Source organism: Scyliorhinus torazame, chromosome 1 (assembly GCF_047496885.1).
Source record: "Scyliorhinus torazame isolate Kashiwa2021f chromosome 1, sScyTor2.1, whole genome shotgun sequence".
NCBI lineage: Eukaryota > Metazoa > Chordata > Chondrichthyes > Carcharhiniformes > Scyliorhinidae > Scyliorhinus > Scyliorhinus torazame.
In genome coordinates this window covers 421,983,703-422,002,650 of record NC_092707.1, presented here as the reverse complement: position 1 = coordinate 422,002,650, position 18,948 = coordinate 421,983,703, and the positions used below count along the sequence as shown (strand labels likewise).

At 57.2% G+C, this 18,948-nt stretch overlaps 1 protein-coding gene across 2 annotated transcripts in view; it reads right to left on the bottom strand.

The window, feature by feature from the left end:
• The window catches only part of LOC140428753 (E3 ubiquitin/ISG15 ligase TRIM25-like), a 481,100-nt gene that overhangs the window by 308,451 nt on the left and 153,701 nt on the right, over window positions 1-18,948 (bottom strand). For both annotated transcript variants that reach the window (XM_072515463.1, XM_072515462.1), the window contains exons 4-6: window positions 15,422-15,655; window positions 11,774-11,936; window positions 569-664 (exon numbers count right to left, since the gene is read on the bottom strand). In XM_072515463.1, the coding sequence (XP_072371564.1) occupies window positions 569-664; window positions 11,774-11,936; window positions 15,422-15,655 (493 nt within the window). The remainder of the gene's footprint in view (window positions 1-568; window positions 665-11,773; window positions 11,937-15,421; window positions 15,656-18,948) is intronic.

The following is an 18,948-nucleotide window of genomic DNA, read 5'->3' as shown; positions in this document are numbered from 1 at the left end:
CCTTGTGGTACACCACTGGTAACTGGACTCCAGTCTGAACATTTCCCATCAACCACCACCCTTTGTCTTCTTCCAGCTCGCCAATTTCTGATCCAAACTGCTAAATCACCCTGAATCCCATGCTTCCGTATTATCTGCAGTAGCCTACCGTGGGGAACCTTATCAAACGCTTTACTGAAATCCATATACACCACATCAACTGCTTTACCCTCATACACCTGTTTGGTCACCTTCTCAAAGAACTCGATAAGGTTTGTGAGGCACGGCCTACCCTTCACAAAACCGTGTTGACTATCTCTAATCAAATTATTCCTTTGCAGATGATTATACATCATATCTTTTATAAACCTTTCCAAGCTTTTGCCCACAACAGAAGTAAGGCTCACTGGTCTACAGTTACCGGACACTAACACTCCACAAAGAAGGGCAGCAAGTCCCCTGATAGTGGAGGATCTCAGTAGACAGGCAGGCCCCAGTTAGAAGACGGTTCTGCTGCATAGCCCCACACATGGTGCTATTTGAGGTTGTCCTGTGAGTGACACAGAGATATCGTGAGGATGTCACTTACACGGTAGGAATGTCTGACAGGCAGCTTGTTCCGAAGGGCCTGACACGCATTGCGTGGGTAACTCCAGGAGAGGCCACGAGGCCTCCATCTCATCGTCTGTGCAAAGTGGAGACAAAGAAACAGGAATTAAAAGTGGTGATTTGCACTCGGGAATCGGACACGGCGCAATTCTGAACTTTGATTCAAGTGTGTTTGTGGACGAGGTGAATCCGAGAGTTAGATTCAGACCAGTGGACAATCGTTAATTAGTTAGGTAACGAAGCAAGAAATTGGAGGTGTACTTTGACGTGATTGGGATAGTAATTAAATTAATGATCAGACAAGTAAACTGAAGATTGAGAATTCAAATTCCAAATGGGGCAGTCCCAACTCAATTTTTATTAAACTGGAAATTAGAAACTGGTCTCGGTGGAAGTGACGACAAGCTGCGAGCCAGTCAGGAAATTCCCAACAGGTTGAATGATGCGGCTCCGGGAAGGAGGTCTGTAATCTTCAGCCAGACTGTGCGGAGATGTGGCTCCACTCCCACTCCAGCAGGCGTGACTCCAATCCTCCCACCTCACTGGGACGTTAAACCACCCCCTCACCACGGACAGGTCAACGGACCCTCTGTCAAGCACCCGGAGCTGGAGGTTACCTGTGCTGGGTCCGTGGGGATTTACCTGTGCAGGGTCAGTGGGGAGTTACCCGTGCTCGGTCAGTGGGGAGTTACCTGTGCTGGGTCAGTGGGGATTTACCTGTGCTGCGTCAGTGGGGAGTTACCTGTGCTGGGTCAGTGGGGTGTTACCTGTGCTGGGTCAGTGGGGTTTTACCTGTGCTGGGTCAGTGGGGAGTTACCTGAGCTGGGTCAGTGGGGATTTACCTGTGCGGGCTCAGTGGGGATTTCTCTGTGCTGGTTCAGTGGGGATTTACCTGTGCTGGGTCAGTGGGGTTTTACCTGTGCTGGGTCAGTGGGGTGTTACCTGTGCTGGGTCAGTGGGGAGTTACCTGTGCTGGGTCAGTGGGGAGTTACCTGTGCTGGGTCAGTGGGGATTTCACTGTGCTGGGTCAGTGGGGATTTCTCAGTGCTGGGTCAGTGGGGAGATACCTGTGCTGCGTCAGTGGGGATTTCTCTGTGCTGGGTCAGTGGGGAGTTACCTGTGCTGGGTCAGTGGGGAGTTACCTGTGCTGGGTCACTGGGGAGTTACCTGTGCTGGGTCAGTGGGGATTTCTCTGTGCTGGGTCAGTGGGGAGTTACCTGTGCTGGGTCACTGGGGAGTTACCTGTGCTGGGTCAGTGGGGATTGACCTGTGCTGGGTCAGTGGGGAGTTACCTGTGCTGGGTCAGTGGGGATTTCTCTGTGCTGGGTCAGTGGGGATTTCTCTGTGCTGGGTCAGTGGGGAGTTACCTGTGCTGGGTCAGTGGGGATTTACCTGTGCTGGGTCCGTGGGGATTTACCTGTGCTGGGTCAGTGGGGATTTACCTGTGCTTGGTCCGTGGGGATTTACCTGTGCTGGGTCAGTGGGGAGTTACCTGTGCTGGTTCAGTGGGGAGTTACCTGTGCTGGGTCAGTGGGGATTTCTCTGTGCTGGGTCAGTGGGGAGTTACCTGTGCTGGGTCAGTGGGGAGTTACCTGTGCTGGATCAGTGGGGAGTTACCTGTGCTGGTTCAGTGGGGATTTCTTGGTGCTGGGTCAGTGGGGACTTCTCTGTGCTGGGTCAGTGGGGATTTCTCTGTGCTGGGTCAGTGGGGAGTTACCTGTGCTGGGTCAGTGGGGAGTTACCTGTGCTGGTCAGTGGGGATTTACCTGTGCTGGGTCAGTGGGGATTTCTCTGTGCTGGGTCAGTGGGGATTTACCTGTGCTGGGTCAGTGGGGATTTCTCTGTGCTGGGTCAATGGGGATTTACCTGTGCTGGGTCAGTGGGGATTTCTCTGTGCTGGGTAAGTGGGGATTTCTCTGTGCTGGGTCAGTGGGGAGTTACCTGTGCTGGGTCAGTGGGGATTTACCTGTGCTGGGTCAGTGGGGATTTACCTGTGCTGGGTCAGTGGGGATTTCTCTGTGCTGGGTCAGTGGGGATTTCTCTGTGCTGGGTCAGTGGGGAGATCTCAGTGCTGGGTCAGTGGGGAGTTACCTGTGCTGGGTCAGTGGGGATTGCTCAGTGCTGGGTCAGTGGTGATTTACCTGTGCTGGGTCAGTGGGGATTTACCTGTGCTGGGTCAGTGGGGTGTTACCTGTGCTGGGTCAGTGGGGATTTCTCTGTTCTGGGTCAGTGGGGAGTTACCTGTGCTGGGTCAGTGGGGATTTCTCTGTGCTGGGTCAGTGGGGAGTTACCTGTGCTGGGTCAGTGGGGATTTACCTGTGCTGGGTCAGTGGGGATTTACCTGTGCTGGGTTACTGGGGAGATACCTGTGCTGGATCAGTGGGGATTTCTCTATGCTGGGTCAGTGGGGATTTCTCTGTGCTGGGTCAGTGGGGAGTTACCTGTGCTGGGTCTGTGGGGAGTTACCTGTGCTGGGTCAGTGGGGAGTTACCTGTGCTGGGTCAGTGGGGATTTACCTGTGCTGGGTCAGTGGGGATTCCTCCGTGCTGGGTCAGTGGGGATTTCTCTGTGCTGGGTCAGTGGGGATTTCTCAGTGCTGGGTCAGTGGGGATTTACCTGTGCTGGGTCAGTGGGGATTTCTCTGTGCTGGGTCAGTGGGGATTTCTCTGTGCTGGGTCAGTGGGGATTTACCTATGCTGGGTCAGTGGGGATTTCTCAGTGCTGGGTCAGTGGGGAGTGACCTGTGCTGGATCAGTGGAGATTTCTCTGTGCTGGGTCAGTGGGGATTTACCTGTGCTGGGTCAGTTGGGATTTACCTGTGCTGGGTCAGTGGGGATTTACCTGTGCTGGGTCAGTGTGGATTTACCTGTGCTGGGTCAGTGGGGCGTTACCTGTGATGGGTCAGTGGGGAGTTACCTGTGCTGGGCCAGTGGGGATTTACCTGTGCTGGGTCAGTGGGGAGTTACCTGTGCTGGGTCAGTGGGGATTTACCTGTGCTGCGTCAGTGGGGATTTCTCAGTGCTGGGTCAGTGGGGATTTCTCTGTGCTGGGTCATTGGGGATTTACCTGTGTTGGGTCAGTGGGGAGTTACCTGTGCTGGGTCAGTGGGGAGTTACCTGTGCTGGGTCAGTGGGGATTTCTCTGTGCTGGGTCAGTGGGGATTTACCTGTGCTGGGTCCGTGGTGATTTACCTGTGCTGGGTCAGTGTGGATTTCTCTGTGCTGGGTCAGTGGGGAGTTACCTGTGCTGGGTCAGTGGGGATTTCTCAGTTCTGGGTCAGTGGGGATCTCTCTGTGCTGGGTCAGTGGGGAGTTACCTGTGCTGGGTCAATGGGGAGTTACCTGTGCTAGGTCAGTGGGGATTTAACTATGCTGGGTCAGTGTGGATTTCTCTGTGCTGGGTCAGTGGGGTGTTACCTGTGCTGGCTCAGTGGGGATTTACCTGTGCTGGGTCCGTGAGGATTTACCTGTGCTGGGTCAGTGTGGATTTCTCTGTGCTTGGTCAGTGGGGATTTACCTGTGCTGGGTCAGTGGGGTGTTACCTGTGCTGGGTCAGTGGGGATTTACCTGTGCTGGGTCAGTGGGGAGCTACCTGTGCTGGGTCAGTGGGGATTTCTCTGTGCTGGGTCAGTGGGGATTGACTTGTGCTGGTGCAGTGAGGATTTCTCTGTGCTGGGTCAGTGGGGATTTACCTTTGCTGGGTCAGTGGGGTGTTACCTGTGCTGGGTCAGTGAGGATTTCTCTGTGCTAGGTCAGTGGGGATTACTCTGTGCTGGGTCATGGGGATTTACCTGTGCTGGGTCAGTGGGGATTTCTCAGTGCTGGGTCAGTGGGGAGTTACCTGTGCTGGGTCAGTGAGGAGTTACCTGTGCTGGGTCAGTGGGGATTTACCTGTGCTTGGTCAGTGGGGATTTCTCTGTGCTGGGTCAGTGGGGATTTACCTGTGCGGGGTCAGTGGGGATTTCTCTGTGCTGGGTCAGTGGGGTGTTACCTGTGCTGGGTCAGCGAGGAGTTACCTGTGCTGGGTCAGTGGGGAGTTACCTGTGCTGGGTCAGTGGGGATTTCTCTGTGCTGGGTCACTGGGGAGTTACCTGTGCTGGGTCAGTGGGGATTTACCTGTGCTGTGTCAGTGGGGATTTGTCTGTGCTGCGTCAGTGGGGATTTCTCTGTGCTGGGTCAGTGGGGTGTTACCTGTGCTGGGTCAGTCGGGAGTTACCTGTGTTGGGTCAGTGGGGATTTCTCTGTGCTGGGTCAGTGGGGATTTCTCTGTGCTGGGTCAGTGGGGAGTTACCTGTGCTGGGTCAGTGGGGATTTCTCTGTGCTGGGTCAGTGGGGATTTCTCTGTGCTGGGTCAGTGGGGATTTACCTGTGCTGGGTCAGTGGGGAGTTACCTGTGCTGGGTCAGTGGGGATTTACCTGTGTTGGGTCAGTGGGGATTTACCTGTGCTGGGTCAGTGGGGATTGACCTGTGCTGGGTCAGTGGGGAGTTACCTGTGCTGGGTCAGTGGGGATTTACCTGTGCTGGGTCAGTGGGGTTTTACCTGTGCTGGGTCAGTGGGGAGTTACCTGTGCTGGGTCAGTGTGGATTTCTCTGTGCTGGTCAGTGGGGAGTTACCTCTGCTGGGTCAGTGGGGAGTTACCTGTGCTGGGTCAGTGGGGATTTACCTGTGCTGGGTCAGTGGGGATTTACCTGTGCTGCGTCTGTGGGGATTTACCTGTGCTGGGTCAGTCGGGATTTCTCTGTGCTGGGTCAGTGGGGAGTTACCTGTGCTGGGTCAGTGGGGATTTACCTGTGCTGGGTCAGTGGGGATTAACCTGTGCTGGGTAAGTCGGGATTTCTCTGTTCTGAGTCAGTGGGGATTTCTCTGTGCTGGGTCAGTGGGGAGTTACCTGTGCTGGGTCAGTGGGGATTTTCCTGTGCTGGGTCAGTGGGGATTTACCTGTGCTGGGTCAGTGCGGATTTCTCTGTGCTGGGTCAGTGGGGATTTCTCTGTGCTGGGTCAGTGGGGAGTTACCTGTGCTGCGTCAGTGGGGATTTCTCAGTGCTGGGTCAGTGGGGATTTCACTGTGCTGGGTCAGTGGGGAGCTACCTGTGCTGGGTCAGTGGGGAGTTACCTGTGCTGCGTCAGTGGGGATTTCTCAGTGCTGGGTCAGTGGGGATTTCACTGTGCTGGGTCAGTGGGGAGCTACCTGTGCTGGGTCAGTGGGGAGTTACCTGTGCTGCGTCAGTGGGGATTTCTCAGTGCTGGGTCAGTGGGGATTTCTCAGTGCTGGGTCAGTGGGGATTTACCTGTGCTGGGTCAGTGGGGATTTCTCTGTGCTGGGGCAGTGGGGATTTACCTGTGCTGGGTCAGTGGGGATTTACCTGTGCTGGGTCAGTGGTGATTTACCTGTGCTGGGTCAGTGGGGATTTCTCTGTGCTGGGTCAGTGGGGAGTTACCTGTGCTGGGTCAGTGGGCATTTACCTGGGCTGGGTCAGTGGGGATTTTCCTGTGCTGGGTAATTGGGGATTTCTCTGTGCTGGGTCAGTGGGGAGTTACCTGTGCTGGGTCAGTGGGGAGTTACCTGTGCTGGGTCAGTGGGGAGTTCCCTGTGCTGGGTAAGTGGGGATTTCTCTGTGCTGGGTCAGTGGGGATTTCTCTCTGCTGGGTCAGTGGGGTGTTACCTGTGCTGGGTAAGTGGGGATTTCTCTGTGCTGGGTCAGTGGGGAGTTACCTGTGCTGGGTCAGTGGGGATATCTCTGTGCTGGTCCAGTGGGGAGTTACCTGTGCTGGTCCAGTGGCGAGTTACCTGTGCTGGGTCAGTGGGGATTGCTCAGTGCTGGGTCAGTGGGGATTTACCTGTGCTTGGTCAGTGGGGATTTACCTGTGCTTTGTCAGTGGGGATTTACCTGTGCTGGGTCAGTGGGGATTTCTCTGTGCTGGGTCAGTGGGGATTTCTCTGTGCTGTGTCAGTGGGGAGTTACCTGTGCTGGGTCAGTGGGGAGTTACCTGTGCTGGGTCAGTGGGGATTTCGCAGTGCTGGGTCAGTGGGGATTTACCTGTGATGGGTCAGTGAGGATTTCTCTGTGCTGGGTCATTGGGGATTTACCTGTGCTGGGTCAATGGGGATTTACCTGTGCTGGGTCAGTGGGGAGTTACCTGTGCTGGGTCAGTGGGGATTTCTCAGTGCTGGGTCAGTGGGGATTTCTCTGTGCTGGGTCAGTGGGGATTTATCTGTGCTGGGTCAGTGGGGATTTCTCTGTGCTTGGTCAGTGGGGATTTACCTATGCTGGGTCAGTGGGGATTTCTCAGTGCTGGGTCAGTGGGGAGTTACCTGTGCTGGATCAGTGGGGATTTCTCTGTGCTGGGTCAGTGGGGATTTACCTGTGCTGGGTCAGTGGGGCGTTACCTGTGCTGGGTCAGTGAGGAGTTACCTATGCTGGGTCAGTGGGGATTTACCTGTGCTGGGTCAGTGGGGATTTCTCTGTGCTGGGTCATTGGGGATTTACCTGTGTTGGGTCAGTGGGGAGTTACCTGTGCTGGGTCAGTGGGGAGTTACCTGTGCTGGGTCAGTGGGGATTTCTCTGTGCTGGGTCACTGGGGATTTACCTGTGCTGGGTCCGTGGGGATTTACCTGTGCTGGGTCAGTGTGGATTTCTCTGTGCTGGGTCAGTGGGGAGTTACCTGTGCTGGGTCAGTGGGGATTTCTCAGTGCTGGGTCAGTGGGGAACTCTCTGTGCTGGGTCAGTGGGGAGTTACCTGTGCTGGATCGTGGGGATTTACCTGTGCTGGGTAAGTGGGGATTTACCTGTGCTGGGTCAGTGGGGAGTTACCTGTGCTGGGTCTGTGGGGATTTACCTGTGCTGGGTAAGTGGGGATTTACCTGTGCTGGGTCAGTGGGGACTTCTCTGTGCTGGGTCTGTGGGGATTTACCTGTGCTGGGTCAGTGGGGAGTTACCTGTGCTGGGTCAGTGGGGATTTACCTGTGCTAGGTCAGTGGGGAGTTACCTGTGCTGGGTCAGTGGGGATTTCTCTGTGCTGGGTCTGTGGGGATTTACCTGTGCTGGGTCAGTGGCAAGTTAACTGTGCTGGGTCAGTGAGGATTTCTCTGTGCTGGGTCAGTGGGGATTTCTCTGTGCTGAGTCAGTTGGGATTTACCTGTGCGGGGTCAGTGGAGATTTCTCTGTGCTGGGTCAGTGGGGATTTACCTGTGCTGCGTCAGTGGGGATTTCTCTGTGCTGGGTCAGTGAGGATTTCTCTGTGCTGGGTCAGTGGGGATTTCTCTGTGCTGGGTCAGTGGGGATTTACCTGTGCGGGGTCAGTGGGGATTGCTCTGTGCTGGGTCAGTGGGGATTTACCTGTGCTGCGTCAGTGGGGATTTATCTGTGCTGGGTCAGTGGGGAGTTACCTGTGCTGGGTCAGTGGGGAGTTACCTGTGCTGGGTCAGTGGGGATTTCTCTGTGCTGGGTCAGTGGGGAGTTACCTGTGCTGGGTCAGTGGGGAGTTACCTGTGCTGGGTCAGTGGGGAGTCACCTGTGCTGGGTCAGTGGGGAGTTACCTGTGCTGGGTCAGTGGGGATTTACCTGTGCGGGGTCAGTGGGGATTTGTCTGTGCTGGGTCAGTGGGGTGTTACCTGTGCTGGGTCAGTGGGGATTTACCTGTGCTGGGTCAGTGGGGATTTCTCTGTGCTGGGTCAGTGGGGAGTTACCTGTGCTGGCTCAGTGGGGATTTCTCTGTGCTGGGTCAGTGGGGAGTTACCTGTGCTGGGTCAGTGTGGATTTCTCTGTGCTGGTCAGTGGGGAGTTATCTCTGCTGGGTCAGTCGGCAGTTACCTGTGCTGGGTCAGTGGGGATTTACCTGTGCTGGGTCAGTGGGGATTTACCTGTGCTGGGTCTGTGGGAATTTACCTGTGCTGGGTCAGTGGGGATTTCTCAGTGCTGGGTCAGTGGGGAGTTACCTGTGGTGGGTCAGTGGGGATTTACCTGTGCTGGGTCAGTGGGGATTTACCTGTGCTGGGTAAGTGGGGATTTCTCTGTGCTGGTTCAGTGGGGATTTCTCTGTGCTGGGTCAGTGGGGAGTTACCTGTGCTGGGTCAGTGGGGATTTACCTGTGCAGGGTCAGTGGGGATTTACCTGTGCTGGGTCAGTGGGGATTTACCTGTTCTGGGTCAGTGGGGATTTCTCTGTCCTGGGTCAGTGGGGAGATACCTGTGCTGGGTCAGTGAGGATTTCTCAGTGCTGGGTCAGTGGGCATTTACCTGTGCTGGGTTAGTGGGGATTTACCTGTGCTGGGTCAGTGGGGATTTCTCTGTGCTGGGTCAGTGGGGATTTCTCTGTGCTGGGTCAGTGGGGAGTTACCTGTGCTGCGTCAGTGGAGATTTCTCAGTGCTGGGTCAGTGGGGATTTCTCTGTGCTGGTCAGTGGGGAGTTACCTCTGCTGGATCAGTGGGGAGTTACCTGTGCTGGGTCAGTGGGGATTTACCTGTGCTGGGTCAGTGGGGATTTACCTGTGCTGGGTCAGTGGGGATTTACCTGTGCTGGGTCAGTGGGGATTTCTCTGTGCTGGGTCAGTGGGGAGTTACCTGTGCTGGGCCAGTGGGGATTTACCTGTGCTGGGTCAGTGGGGATTTCTCTGTGCTGGGTCAGTGGGGATTTACCTGTGCTGGGTCAGTGGGGATTTCTCTGTAATGGGTCAGTGGGGAGATACCTGTGCTGGGTCAGTGGGGATTTCTCAGTGCTGGGTCAGTGGGGATTTACCTGTGCTGGGTCAGTGGGGATTTACCTGTGCTGGGTTAGTGGGGATTTACCTGTGCTGGGTCAGTGGGGATTTCTCTGTAATGGGTCAGTGGGGAGATACCTGTGCTGGGTCAGTGGGGATTTCTCAGTGCTGGGTCAGTGGGGATTTACCTGTGCTGGGTCAGTGGGGAGTTACCTTTACTGCGTCAGTGGGGATTTCTCAGTGCAGGGTCAGTGGGCATTTCTCTGTGCTGGGTCAGGGGGGAGTTACCTGTGCTGGGTCAGTGGGGAGTTACCTGTGCTGGGTCAGTGGGGATTTCTCAGTGCTGGGTCAATGGGGATTTTCCTGTGCTGGGTCAGTGGGGATTTCTCTGTGCTGGGTCAGTGGGGATTTACCTGTGCTGGGTCAGTGGGGATTTACCTGTGCTGGGTCAGTGCGGATTTCTCTGTGCTGGGTCAGTGGGGATTTCTCTGTGCTGGGACAGTGGGGATTTACCTGTGCTGGGTCAGTGGGGATTTACCTGTGCTGGGTCAGTGGGGACTTCTCTGTGCTGGGTCAGTGGGGATTTCTCTGTGCTGGGTCAGTGGGGAGTTACCTGTGCTGGGTCAGTGGGGATTTACCTGTGCTGGGTCAGTGGGGATTTTGCTGTGCTGGGTAAGTGGGGATTTCTCTGTGCTGGGTCAGTGGGGATTCCTCAGTGCTGGGTCAGTGGGGAGTTACCTGTGCTGTGTCAGTGGGGATTTCTCTGTGCTGTGTCAGTGGGGATTTCTCTGTGCTGGGTCAGTGGGGAGTTACCTGTGCTGGGTCAGTGGGGAGTTACCTGTGCTGGGTCAGTGGGGATTTCTCTGTGCTGGGTCAGTGGGGATTTCTCTGTGCTGGTCAGTGGGGAGTTACCTGTGCTGGGTAAGTGGGGATTTCTCTGTGCTGGGTCAGTGGGGATTTCTCTGTGCTGGGTCAGTGGGGATTTCTCTGTGCTGGGTCAGTGGGGATTTCTCTGTGCTGGGTCAGTGGGGAGTTACCTGTGCTGGGTCAGTGGGGATTTCTCAGTGCTGGGTCAGTGGGGATTTACCTGTGCTTGGTCAGTGGGGATTTACCTGTGCTGGGTCAGTGGGGATTTACCTGTGCTGGGTCAGTGGGGATTTCTCTGTGCTGGGTCAGTGGGGATTTCTCTGTGCTGTGTCAGTTGGGAGTTACCTGTGCTGGGTCAGTGGGGAGTTACCTGTGCTGGGTCAGTGGGGATTTCTCAGTGCTGAGTCAGTGGGGATTTACCTGTGCTGGGTCAGTGGGGATTTCTCTGTGCTGGGTTATTGGGGCTTTACCTGTGCTGGGTCAGTGGGGATTTACCTGTGCTGGGTCAGTGGGGATTTCTCAGTGCTGGGTCAGTGGGGATTTCTCTGTGCTGGGTCAGTGGGGTTTTCTCTGTGCTGGGTCAGTGGGGATTTACCTGTGCTGGGTCAGTGGGGGGTTACCTGTGCTGGGTCAGTGGGGATTTCTCAGTGCTGGGTCAGTGGGGATTTCTCTGTGCTGGGTCAGTGGGGATTTCTCTGTTCTGGGTCAGTGGGGATTTCTCTGTGCTGGGTCAGTGGGGATTTCTCTGTGCTGGGTCAGTGGGGATTTACCTGTGCTGGGTCAGTGGGGATTTCTCAGTGCTGGGTCAGTGGGGATTTACCTGTGCTGGGTCAGTGGGGATTTACCTGTGCTGGATCAGTGGGGATTTACCTGTGCTGGGTCAGTGGGGATTTCTCTGTGCTGGGTCAGTGGGGATTTCTCTGTGCTGTGTCAGTTGGGAGTTACCTGTGCTGGGTCAGTGGGGAGTTACCTGTGCTGGGTCAGTGGGGATTTCTCAGTGCTGGGTCAGTGGGGATTTACCTGTGCTGGGTCAGTGGGGATTTCTCTGTGCTGGGTTATTGGGGCTTTACCTGTGCTGGGTCAGTGGGGATTTACCTGTGCTGGGTCAGTGGGGATTTCTCAGTGCTGGGTCAGTGGGGATTTCTCTGTGCTGGGTCAGTGGGGTTTTCTCTGTGCTGGGTCAGTGGGGATTTACCTGTGCGGGGTCAGTGGGGAGTTACCTGTGCTGGGTCAGTGGGGATTTACCTGTGCTGGGTCAGTGGGGAGTTACCTGTGCTGGGTCAGTGGGGATTTCTCAGTGCTGGGTCAGTGGGGATTTCTCTGTGCTGGGTCAGTGGGGATTTACCTGTGCTGGGTCAGTGGGGATTTCTCTGTGCTGGGTCAGTGGGGATTTCTCAGTGCTGGGTCAGTGGGGATTTACCTGTGCTGGGTCAGTGGGGATTTCTCTGTGCTGGGGCAGTGGGGATTTACCTGTGCTGGGTCAGTGGGGATTTACCTGTGCTGGGTCAGTGGTGATTTACCTGTGCTGGGTCAGTGGGGATTTCTCTGTGCTGGGTCAGTGGGGATTTCTCTGTGCTGGGTCAGTGGGGATTTCTCTGTGCTGGGTCAGTGGGGAATTACCTGCGATCGGTCCGTTCTCTGAGGTGCTTTTCACCAACTGGTTTTTCACTAGATTTGATATTTCGGCGACAGTCCTGCTGAGATCTGTGAGTTTCACGTCCACGGTGAGCTGTGTGTGTGACAGGACCTGTTGTACTGGCACAATCTTAATCCTGTGGTATTCCTTAACACAAAGACACTGGCGTAAGATTCCTAAATGTAGACAGACATCACTCATAAATCTCATATTTTCATTCCTGGACAATTAGCGGCCAGGTCTGGACCCAACGTTGAGAAATCTTCCCGAAATCTCGACAACTCTCCTCCTTTCCCTTCATTCAAGTAACTTTCGAATCTCCATTTTATCACAGCTCTGAAAAGCTCCTGCAGATGTTGTAACAATTCAATCCCCACAGGCACGGCTGTATCGTGGGGCCGAGTGTGTGGGGTCCGGCTTATGGGGCCAGCGGAGTATTGAGGTGGGGAACGAGGGGTTTACTGGTGTTAGGGGCGAGGGGTGTATGAGGTGGGGGGGGGGGGAGAGGGTTTTCCTGGTGTTTGGGGAGGGCTGTGTATGTGGGGGGGGGGAGGCAGGAAGAGTGAGGGTGGAGCGAGGGGGGTGGGTTCTTTGTTCTTTGACATGGGAGAGGGGTTTGGGGGTGAGAAGGGGGAGAGGGGGTGAGTGGGGAGAGGGGGAGTGGGGAGAGGGGGAGTGGGGAGAGGGGGAGTGGGGAGAGGGGGAGTGGGGGAGTAGGGAGGGGGAGTGGGTGGGTGGTGGGGAGAGCGAGGGGGTGGGGGAGGGGGATGGGGAGTGTGGGGAGGGGGGGAGTGGGGAGAGGGGGAGTGGGGAGAGGGAGGGGTGGGGAGAGGGGGGAGAGGGGGATGGGGAGAGGTTGGTGTGGGAGGGAAGGGTGGGAACTGGGTGGGTGTATGAGGGGGGTGGGGAGAGGGGGGGTTTGGGGAAGGGGGTGAGGAGGGGGAGGGGGTGGTGAGCGGGGGGTTGGGGATAGGCGTGGGGGTGGGGTGGGGAGAGGGGGGTGGGAAGAGGGGGGTGGGGGAAGGTTGTGTGTCTGAGGGGGAGAGAGACAGGGGAGAGGTGGAGTGGGGAGAGGTACGGGGGTGGGGTGGGGAGAGGGGTGGTGTGAGGGGGGTGGGGAGAGGTAGAGTGGGGAGTTTGGGGTGGGGAGGGGGATTGAGGAGACGGGGGGGTGTATGAGGGGGGTGGGGAGTGTGGTAGTCACCACTAGTTGTATTACATGTATTACGGCACTGCCTGTATAGTAGAGGTACATGGGTAACTCCCTGCCTGCTGGCTCCGCCCACTAGGCGGGGTATAAAAGTGCGTGCTCGCCGTGCTGCAGCCATTCTGGTTCGAGCTACAGGAGGCACAACACCTTTGCTCAATAAAACCTCGATTATTCCACTACTCTCGTCTTTGTGGTCATTGATAGCGCATCAGGGAGAGGGGAGGGGGGAGAAGGGGAGTGGGGATGGGAGGGTGGGGAGAGGGGCGAGGGGAGGGGTGGGGAGGGGGTGGGGAGAGGGGTGGGGGGAGGGGGGTGAGGGGAGAGGGGCGGGGGGAGAGGGGCAGGGGGAGGGGGGGCGGGGGAGGGGGTGGGGAGAGGGGCGGGTGGGATGTGAGGGGGGGAGAAAGGGAGTGTGGAGAGGAGCTGGAGAGAGGGGTTGGGGAGAGGGGGAGGGGGTGGGGAGAGGGGGAGGGGATGGGGAGAGGGGAGGGGGTGGGGGGGCGGGGGCAGGGGAGGCGGGCGGGGGGAGGGGGAGAGGGGAGGGGGAGGGGGAGGGGGTGGGGAGGGGGCGGGGGGCAGGGGGGAGGGGGCAGGAGGGGGAGGGGGCGGGGAGGGGGAGAGGGTGGGGAGAGGGGGAGGGGTGGGGAGAGGGGCAGGGGGTGGGGAGAGGGGCAGGGGGTGGGGAGAGGGGCGGGGGGTGGGGGAGGGGTGGGGGAGGGGGAGGGGCGGGGGGAGAGGCGGGGGAGAGGGGCGGGGGGAGAGGGGCGGGGGGAGAGGGGCGGGGAGGGGTGGCCGGGAGGGGAGGGGCAGGGGGAGGGGCGGGGGGAGGGGCGGGGAGAAAGGGAGAGGGGAGAGGGGGTGGGGAGAGGGGCGGGGGAGGGGGCGGGGGAAAGGGGCGGGGGGAGGGGAGGGGGGAGAAAGGGAATGGGGAGAAGCGGAGTGGGGAGAGGGGATGGGGAGAGGGGCGGGGGGAGGGGGAGTGGGTGGGGAGAGGGGGAGGGGGTGGGGGGGGCGGGGACAGGGGGGAGAGGTGCGGGGGGAGGGGAGAGGGTGGGGAGGGGGCGGGGACAGGGGGAGAGGGGAGCGGGCGGTAGGGGGAGGGGTCGGGGGAGGGGGAGGGGGTGGGGAGAGGGGGAGGGGGTGGGGAGGGTCAGGGGGAGGGGTGGGGGGAGGGGCGGGGGGAGGGGTGGTGGAGGGGCGGGGGTGAGGGGTCAGGGGAGAGGGGGCGGGGGAGAGGGGGCGGGGGGAGAGGGGGCGGGGGAGGGGCGGGTGGGAGGCGGCGGGAGGGGGAGGGGGTGGGGGGAGTGAGATGGGGTGGGGAGAAGGGGAGGGGGTGGGGAGAGGGGCAGGGGGTGGGGAGAGGGGCGGGTGTGGGGAGAGGGGTGTGGGAGGGGCAGGGGGAGGGGCTGGGGAGGGGCGGGGCAGAGGGGTATGGGGGAGAGGGGGCGGGGGGAGAGGGGGGAGAGGGGCGGGGGAGAGGGGGCGGGGGAGGGGCGGGTGGGAGGCGGCGGGAGGGGGAGGGGGTGGGGGGAGTGAGATGGGGTGGGGAGAAGGGGAGGGGGTGGGGAGAGGGGCAGGGGGTGGGGAGAGGGGCGGGTGTGGGGAGAGGGGTGTGGGAGGGGCAGGGGGAGGGGCGGGGGAGGGGCTGGGGAGGGGCGGGGCAGAGGGGTATGGGGGAGAGGGGGCGGGGGGAGAGGGGGGAGAGGGGCGGGGGAGAGGGGGCGGGGGAGGGGCGGGCGGGAGGGGGCGGGAGCGGGAGGGGTTGGGGAGGGGGAGGGGCTGGGGAGAGGGGCAGGGGGTGGGGAGAGGGGCGGGGGGTGGGGGAGGGGTGGGGAGGGGGAGGGGCAGGGGGAGGGGGTGGGGAGAGAGGGAGGGGGTAGGGAGAGGGGCAGGGGATGGGGAGAGGGGCGGGGGTGGGGAGGGGTGGGGGTGGGGAGAGGGGCGGGGGAGGGGGTGGGGAGGGGGAGGTGGCGGGGGGGTTGTGTAGGGGGGTGGGGAGAGGGGCGGGGGAGGGGCAGGGGGAGGGCGTGGGGTGGGGGAGGTGGCGGGGGTTTGGGGAGAGGGGCGGGGGAGGGGGCGGGGGGAGCGGAGGGGGGAGAAAGGAAGTGGGGAGAAGCGGAGTGGGGAGAGTGGGTGGGGAGAGGGGCGGGGGAGGGGGAGGGGGTGGGGAGAGGGGGAGGGGGTGGGGGGGCGGGGACAGGGGAGGGGGCGGGGCACAGGGGGGAGAGGGGAGGGGGTGGGAGGGGGAGGGGGGAGGGGGAGGGGGTGGGGAGAGGGGGAGGGGGTGGGGAGAGGGGGGAGGGGGAGGGGGAGGGGGAGGGGGAGGGACGGGGAGGGGGCGGGGAGGGGGTTGGGGAGAGGGGCGGGGGGAGGGGGGCAGGGAGTGGGGGGGAGGGGGGGGCCGTTCCAGCTCTCTCTGTACCTGGATGAGATGGAAGCTGTCACAGATTTTGGAGACTGCATCAAGTTGATGTTTCTCCTGGTTGACCTCTGAACATTTGTTTTCCATTTGGTTCATGAACCTGTTGGCCTGGGTGATCCCATTTCTCTGCTCCGTGTTGATCATTTCTATCACTTCCCGCTGTGCTTGTTCAACATTTTCTATCAGCTCCACAAAGTTCTGTAGAATTTCTGTCTTCAGCCTTCTGTGGAACTCCTGGTGAACAGAGGGTTAGAGGTCAGCTCGATGTGTCCCGTCTTTGGGTTAAAGGTCCTGTTACTGAGACACTAGTCTGTCTGAAATTGTTTCTTTCACACTCAAAGCTTTAGAAGTGGATTGAGACAGAATCCGACACTTGGTACAGAAGAGATGTTCTGACAAATGAGCAGGACCTGGGCAGAGGAATTTCCTGAATGTCTTCAAGAATGAGAACGAGGTGGAGGTCTTTCCAGAGAAACTCCAGCGAACCCTGCCAGTGCTGATTGTGGTGTGTGAGACGCCACAATTGATTCACACAGAGAGGGTGGAGGATGCTGGGAGGGGGAGGAGACAGCACTCAGTCAGGGTAACAGGAGATTCATACAATCAGAGAATTTACAGTGCAGAAGGAGGCCATTCGGGCCATCGAGTCTGCACCGGCTCTTGGAAAGAGCAACCTACCCAAGGTCAACACCTCCACCCTATCCCCATAACCCAGTAACCCCACCTAACCCTTTGGACACGAAGGGGCAATTTATCATGGCCAATCCACCTAACCTGCACATCTTTGGACTGTGGGAGGAAACCGGAGCACCCGGAGGAAACCCACGCACACACGGGGAGGACGTGCTGACTCCGCACAGACAGTGACCCAAGCCGGGAATCGAACCTGGGACCCTGGAGCTGTGAAGCAATTGTGCTAACCACTGTACTACCGTGTTGCCTTCTCCACCTGTGTTGCCCCTTTCAGTGACCTGTGGACTTGTACACCCAGATCCCTCTGACTGTCAATACTGTTGAGGGTTCTACCATTCACTGTATATTCCCTACCTGCATTAGACCTTCCAAAATGCATTACCTCACATTTGTCCGGATTAAACTCCATCTGCCATCTCTCCGCCCAAGTCTCCAAACGATCTAAATCCTGCTGTAATCCTCATCGCTATCCGCAATTCCACCAACCTTTGTGTCGACTGCAAACTTACTAATCAGACCAGTTACATTTTCCTCCAAATCATTTATATATACTACAAAGAGCAAAGGTCCCAGCACTGATCCCTGTGGAACACCACTGGTCACAGCCCTCCAATCAGAAACACACCCTTCCACTGCTAATCCTTTGTCTTCTATGACCTAGCCAGTTCTGTATCCACCTTGCCAGCTCACCCCTGATCCCGTGTGACTTCACCTTTTGTACCAGTCTACCATGAGGGACCTTGATAAATCAACATCGGACATGTGGGAGTCTTTCAAGCGACAGTTGATTAGGATTCAGGAAAGTCACGTCCCTGAGAGAACGAAGGATAAGTATGGGAGCTTTGGATAATGAGGGATATTGTCAACCTCGTCAAAAAGAAAAAGGAAACTTTGTACGGTCTAGAGGGGTGGGGACAGTCGAAACCCTTGAGGAGTATAAAGAAATAGGAAGGTACTGAAGCGGGAATTAGGAGAGTTCTTGAAAAGTCCTTGGCAAGTAGGTTTAAGGCAAATCGCAAAGCTTTTTATTCATATGTAAAAAGCAAGAAGGTGGCCAGGAAAAGGATTGGACTGCTTAAGGACAGTGGGGGGAATCTATGTGTTGAGCCAGAGGAAATGGGCAAGTACGAAATGAGTACTTTGCATCAGTGTTCACCAAAGAAAGGGAGTTTGTGGGAGATGGTTCTTGGGTAGTGTGTGTGGACAGTCTGGATCATGTTAACATCGAAAAAGAGGAGGTATTGGGTCCTTCAAAAGATATTGAGGTCGATAAATCTCCTGGGCCGGATGGGATTTACCCCAGAATACTGAGGGGAGCAAGGGTGAAAATTGCTGGGGCCTTGACTGACATCTTTGTTTCCTCATTGGCTACAGGTGAGATCCCAGAGGACTGGCGAATAGCTAATGTGGTAGCGCTTTTTAAGAAAGGTAGCAGGGATAATCCTGGAAACTATCGGCCGGTGAGCCTCACGTCAGTAGTAGCTAACGTTGGAGGGGATTAGCAGGGATAGATTTATACCCATTTGTAAACAAATGACTCATTAGCGATAGACAGTGTGGTTTTGTGAAGGGGAAGTCGTGCTTCACTCACTTGATCGAGTTTTTTGAGGAGGTGACAAAGATGATTGATGAAGGTAGGTCAGTGGATGTTGTCTATATGGACTTCAGTAAGGCCTTTGACAAGGTGCTTCATGGCAGACTGGTACAAAAGGTGAAGTCACACGGGATCAGAGGTGAGGTGGTAAGATGGATACAGAACTGGCTAGGTCACAGAAGGCAGAGGGAAGCAGTAGCTCAGTGGGCTAGACAGCTGGTTTGTGATGCAGAACAAGGCCAGCAACGCGGGTTCAATTCCTTTATCAGCTGAGAATTCTGAATTCTCCCTCAGTGTACCCAAACAGCTGTAGAAATGTGGTGACTAGGGGATTTTCACAGTAACTTAATTGCAGTGTTAATGTAAGCCTACTTGTGACAATAAAAGGTTATTTATTTAGAAGGGTGTTTTTCTGAATGGAAGGTTGTGACTAGTGGTGTTCCACAGGGATCGGTTGCTGGGGCCTCTGTTGTTTGTGGTGTACATAAACGATCTGGAGGAGAATGTAGCTGGTCTGATTAGTAAGTTTGCGGATGACACCAAGGTTGGTGGAGTGGCCGATAGTGTTGAGGATTGTCAGAGGATACAGCAGGACATAGATAGGTTGGAGACTTGGGCAGAGAAATGGCAAATGGAGTTTAATCCGGATAAATGTGAGGTGATGCATTTTGGTAGGTCTGACATAGAGGGGAAATATACCGTAAATGGTAAAACTCTCCGGAATATTGAAAGTCAGAGAGATCTGGGCGTGCAGGTCAACAAATCTTTGAAAGTGGCAACACAAGTGGACAAGGTAGTCAAGAAAGCAGACGGAATGCTTGCCTTCATTGGACGGGGCATCGAGTATAAAAACTGGCAAGTCAGGCTGCAGCTGTATAGAACCTCGGTAAGGCCGCACTTGGAATATTGCGCACAATTCTGGTCCCACACTACCAGAAGGATGTGGAGGATTTGGCGAGGGTGCAGAGGAGGTTGACCAGGATGTTGCCGGGTCTGGAGGGTGTTAGCTCTGTGGAGAGGCTGAATAGACTCGGACTGTTTTCATTAGAAAGACGGAGGTTGAGGGGTGACCTGATAGAGGTCTACAAGATTATGAGGGGCATGGATAGAGTGGATGGGCAGGCACTCTTTCCCAGGGTGGAGGGGTCAGTCACCAGGGGGCATAGGGTTAAGGTCCGTGGGGCAAAGTTTAGAGGAGATGTGCGAGGCAGGTTTTTACACAGAGGGTGGTGAGTGTCTG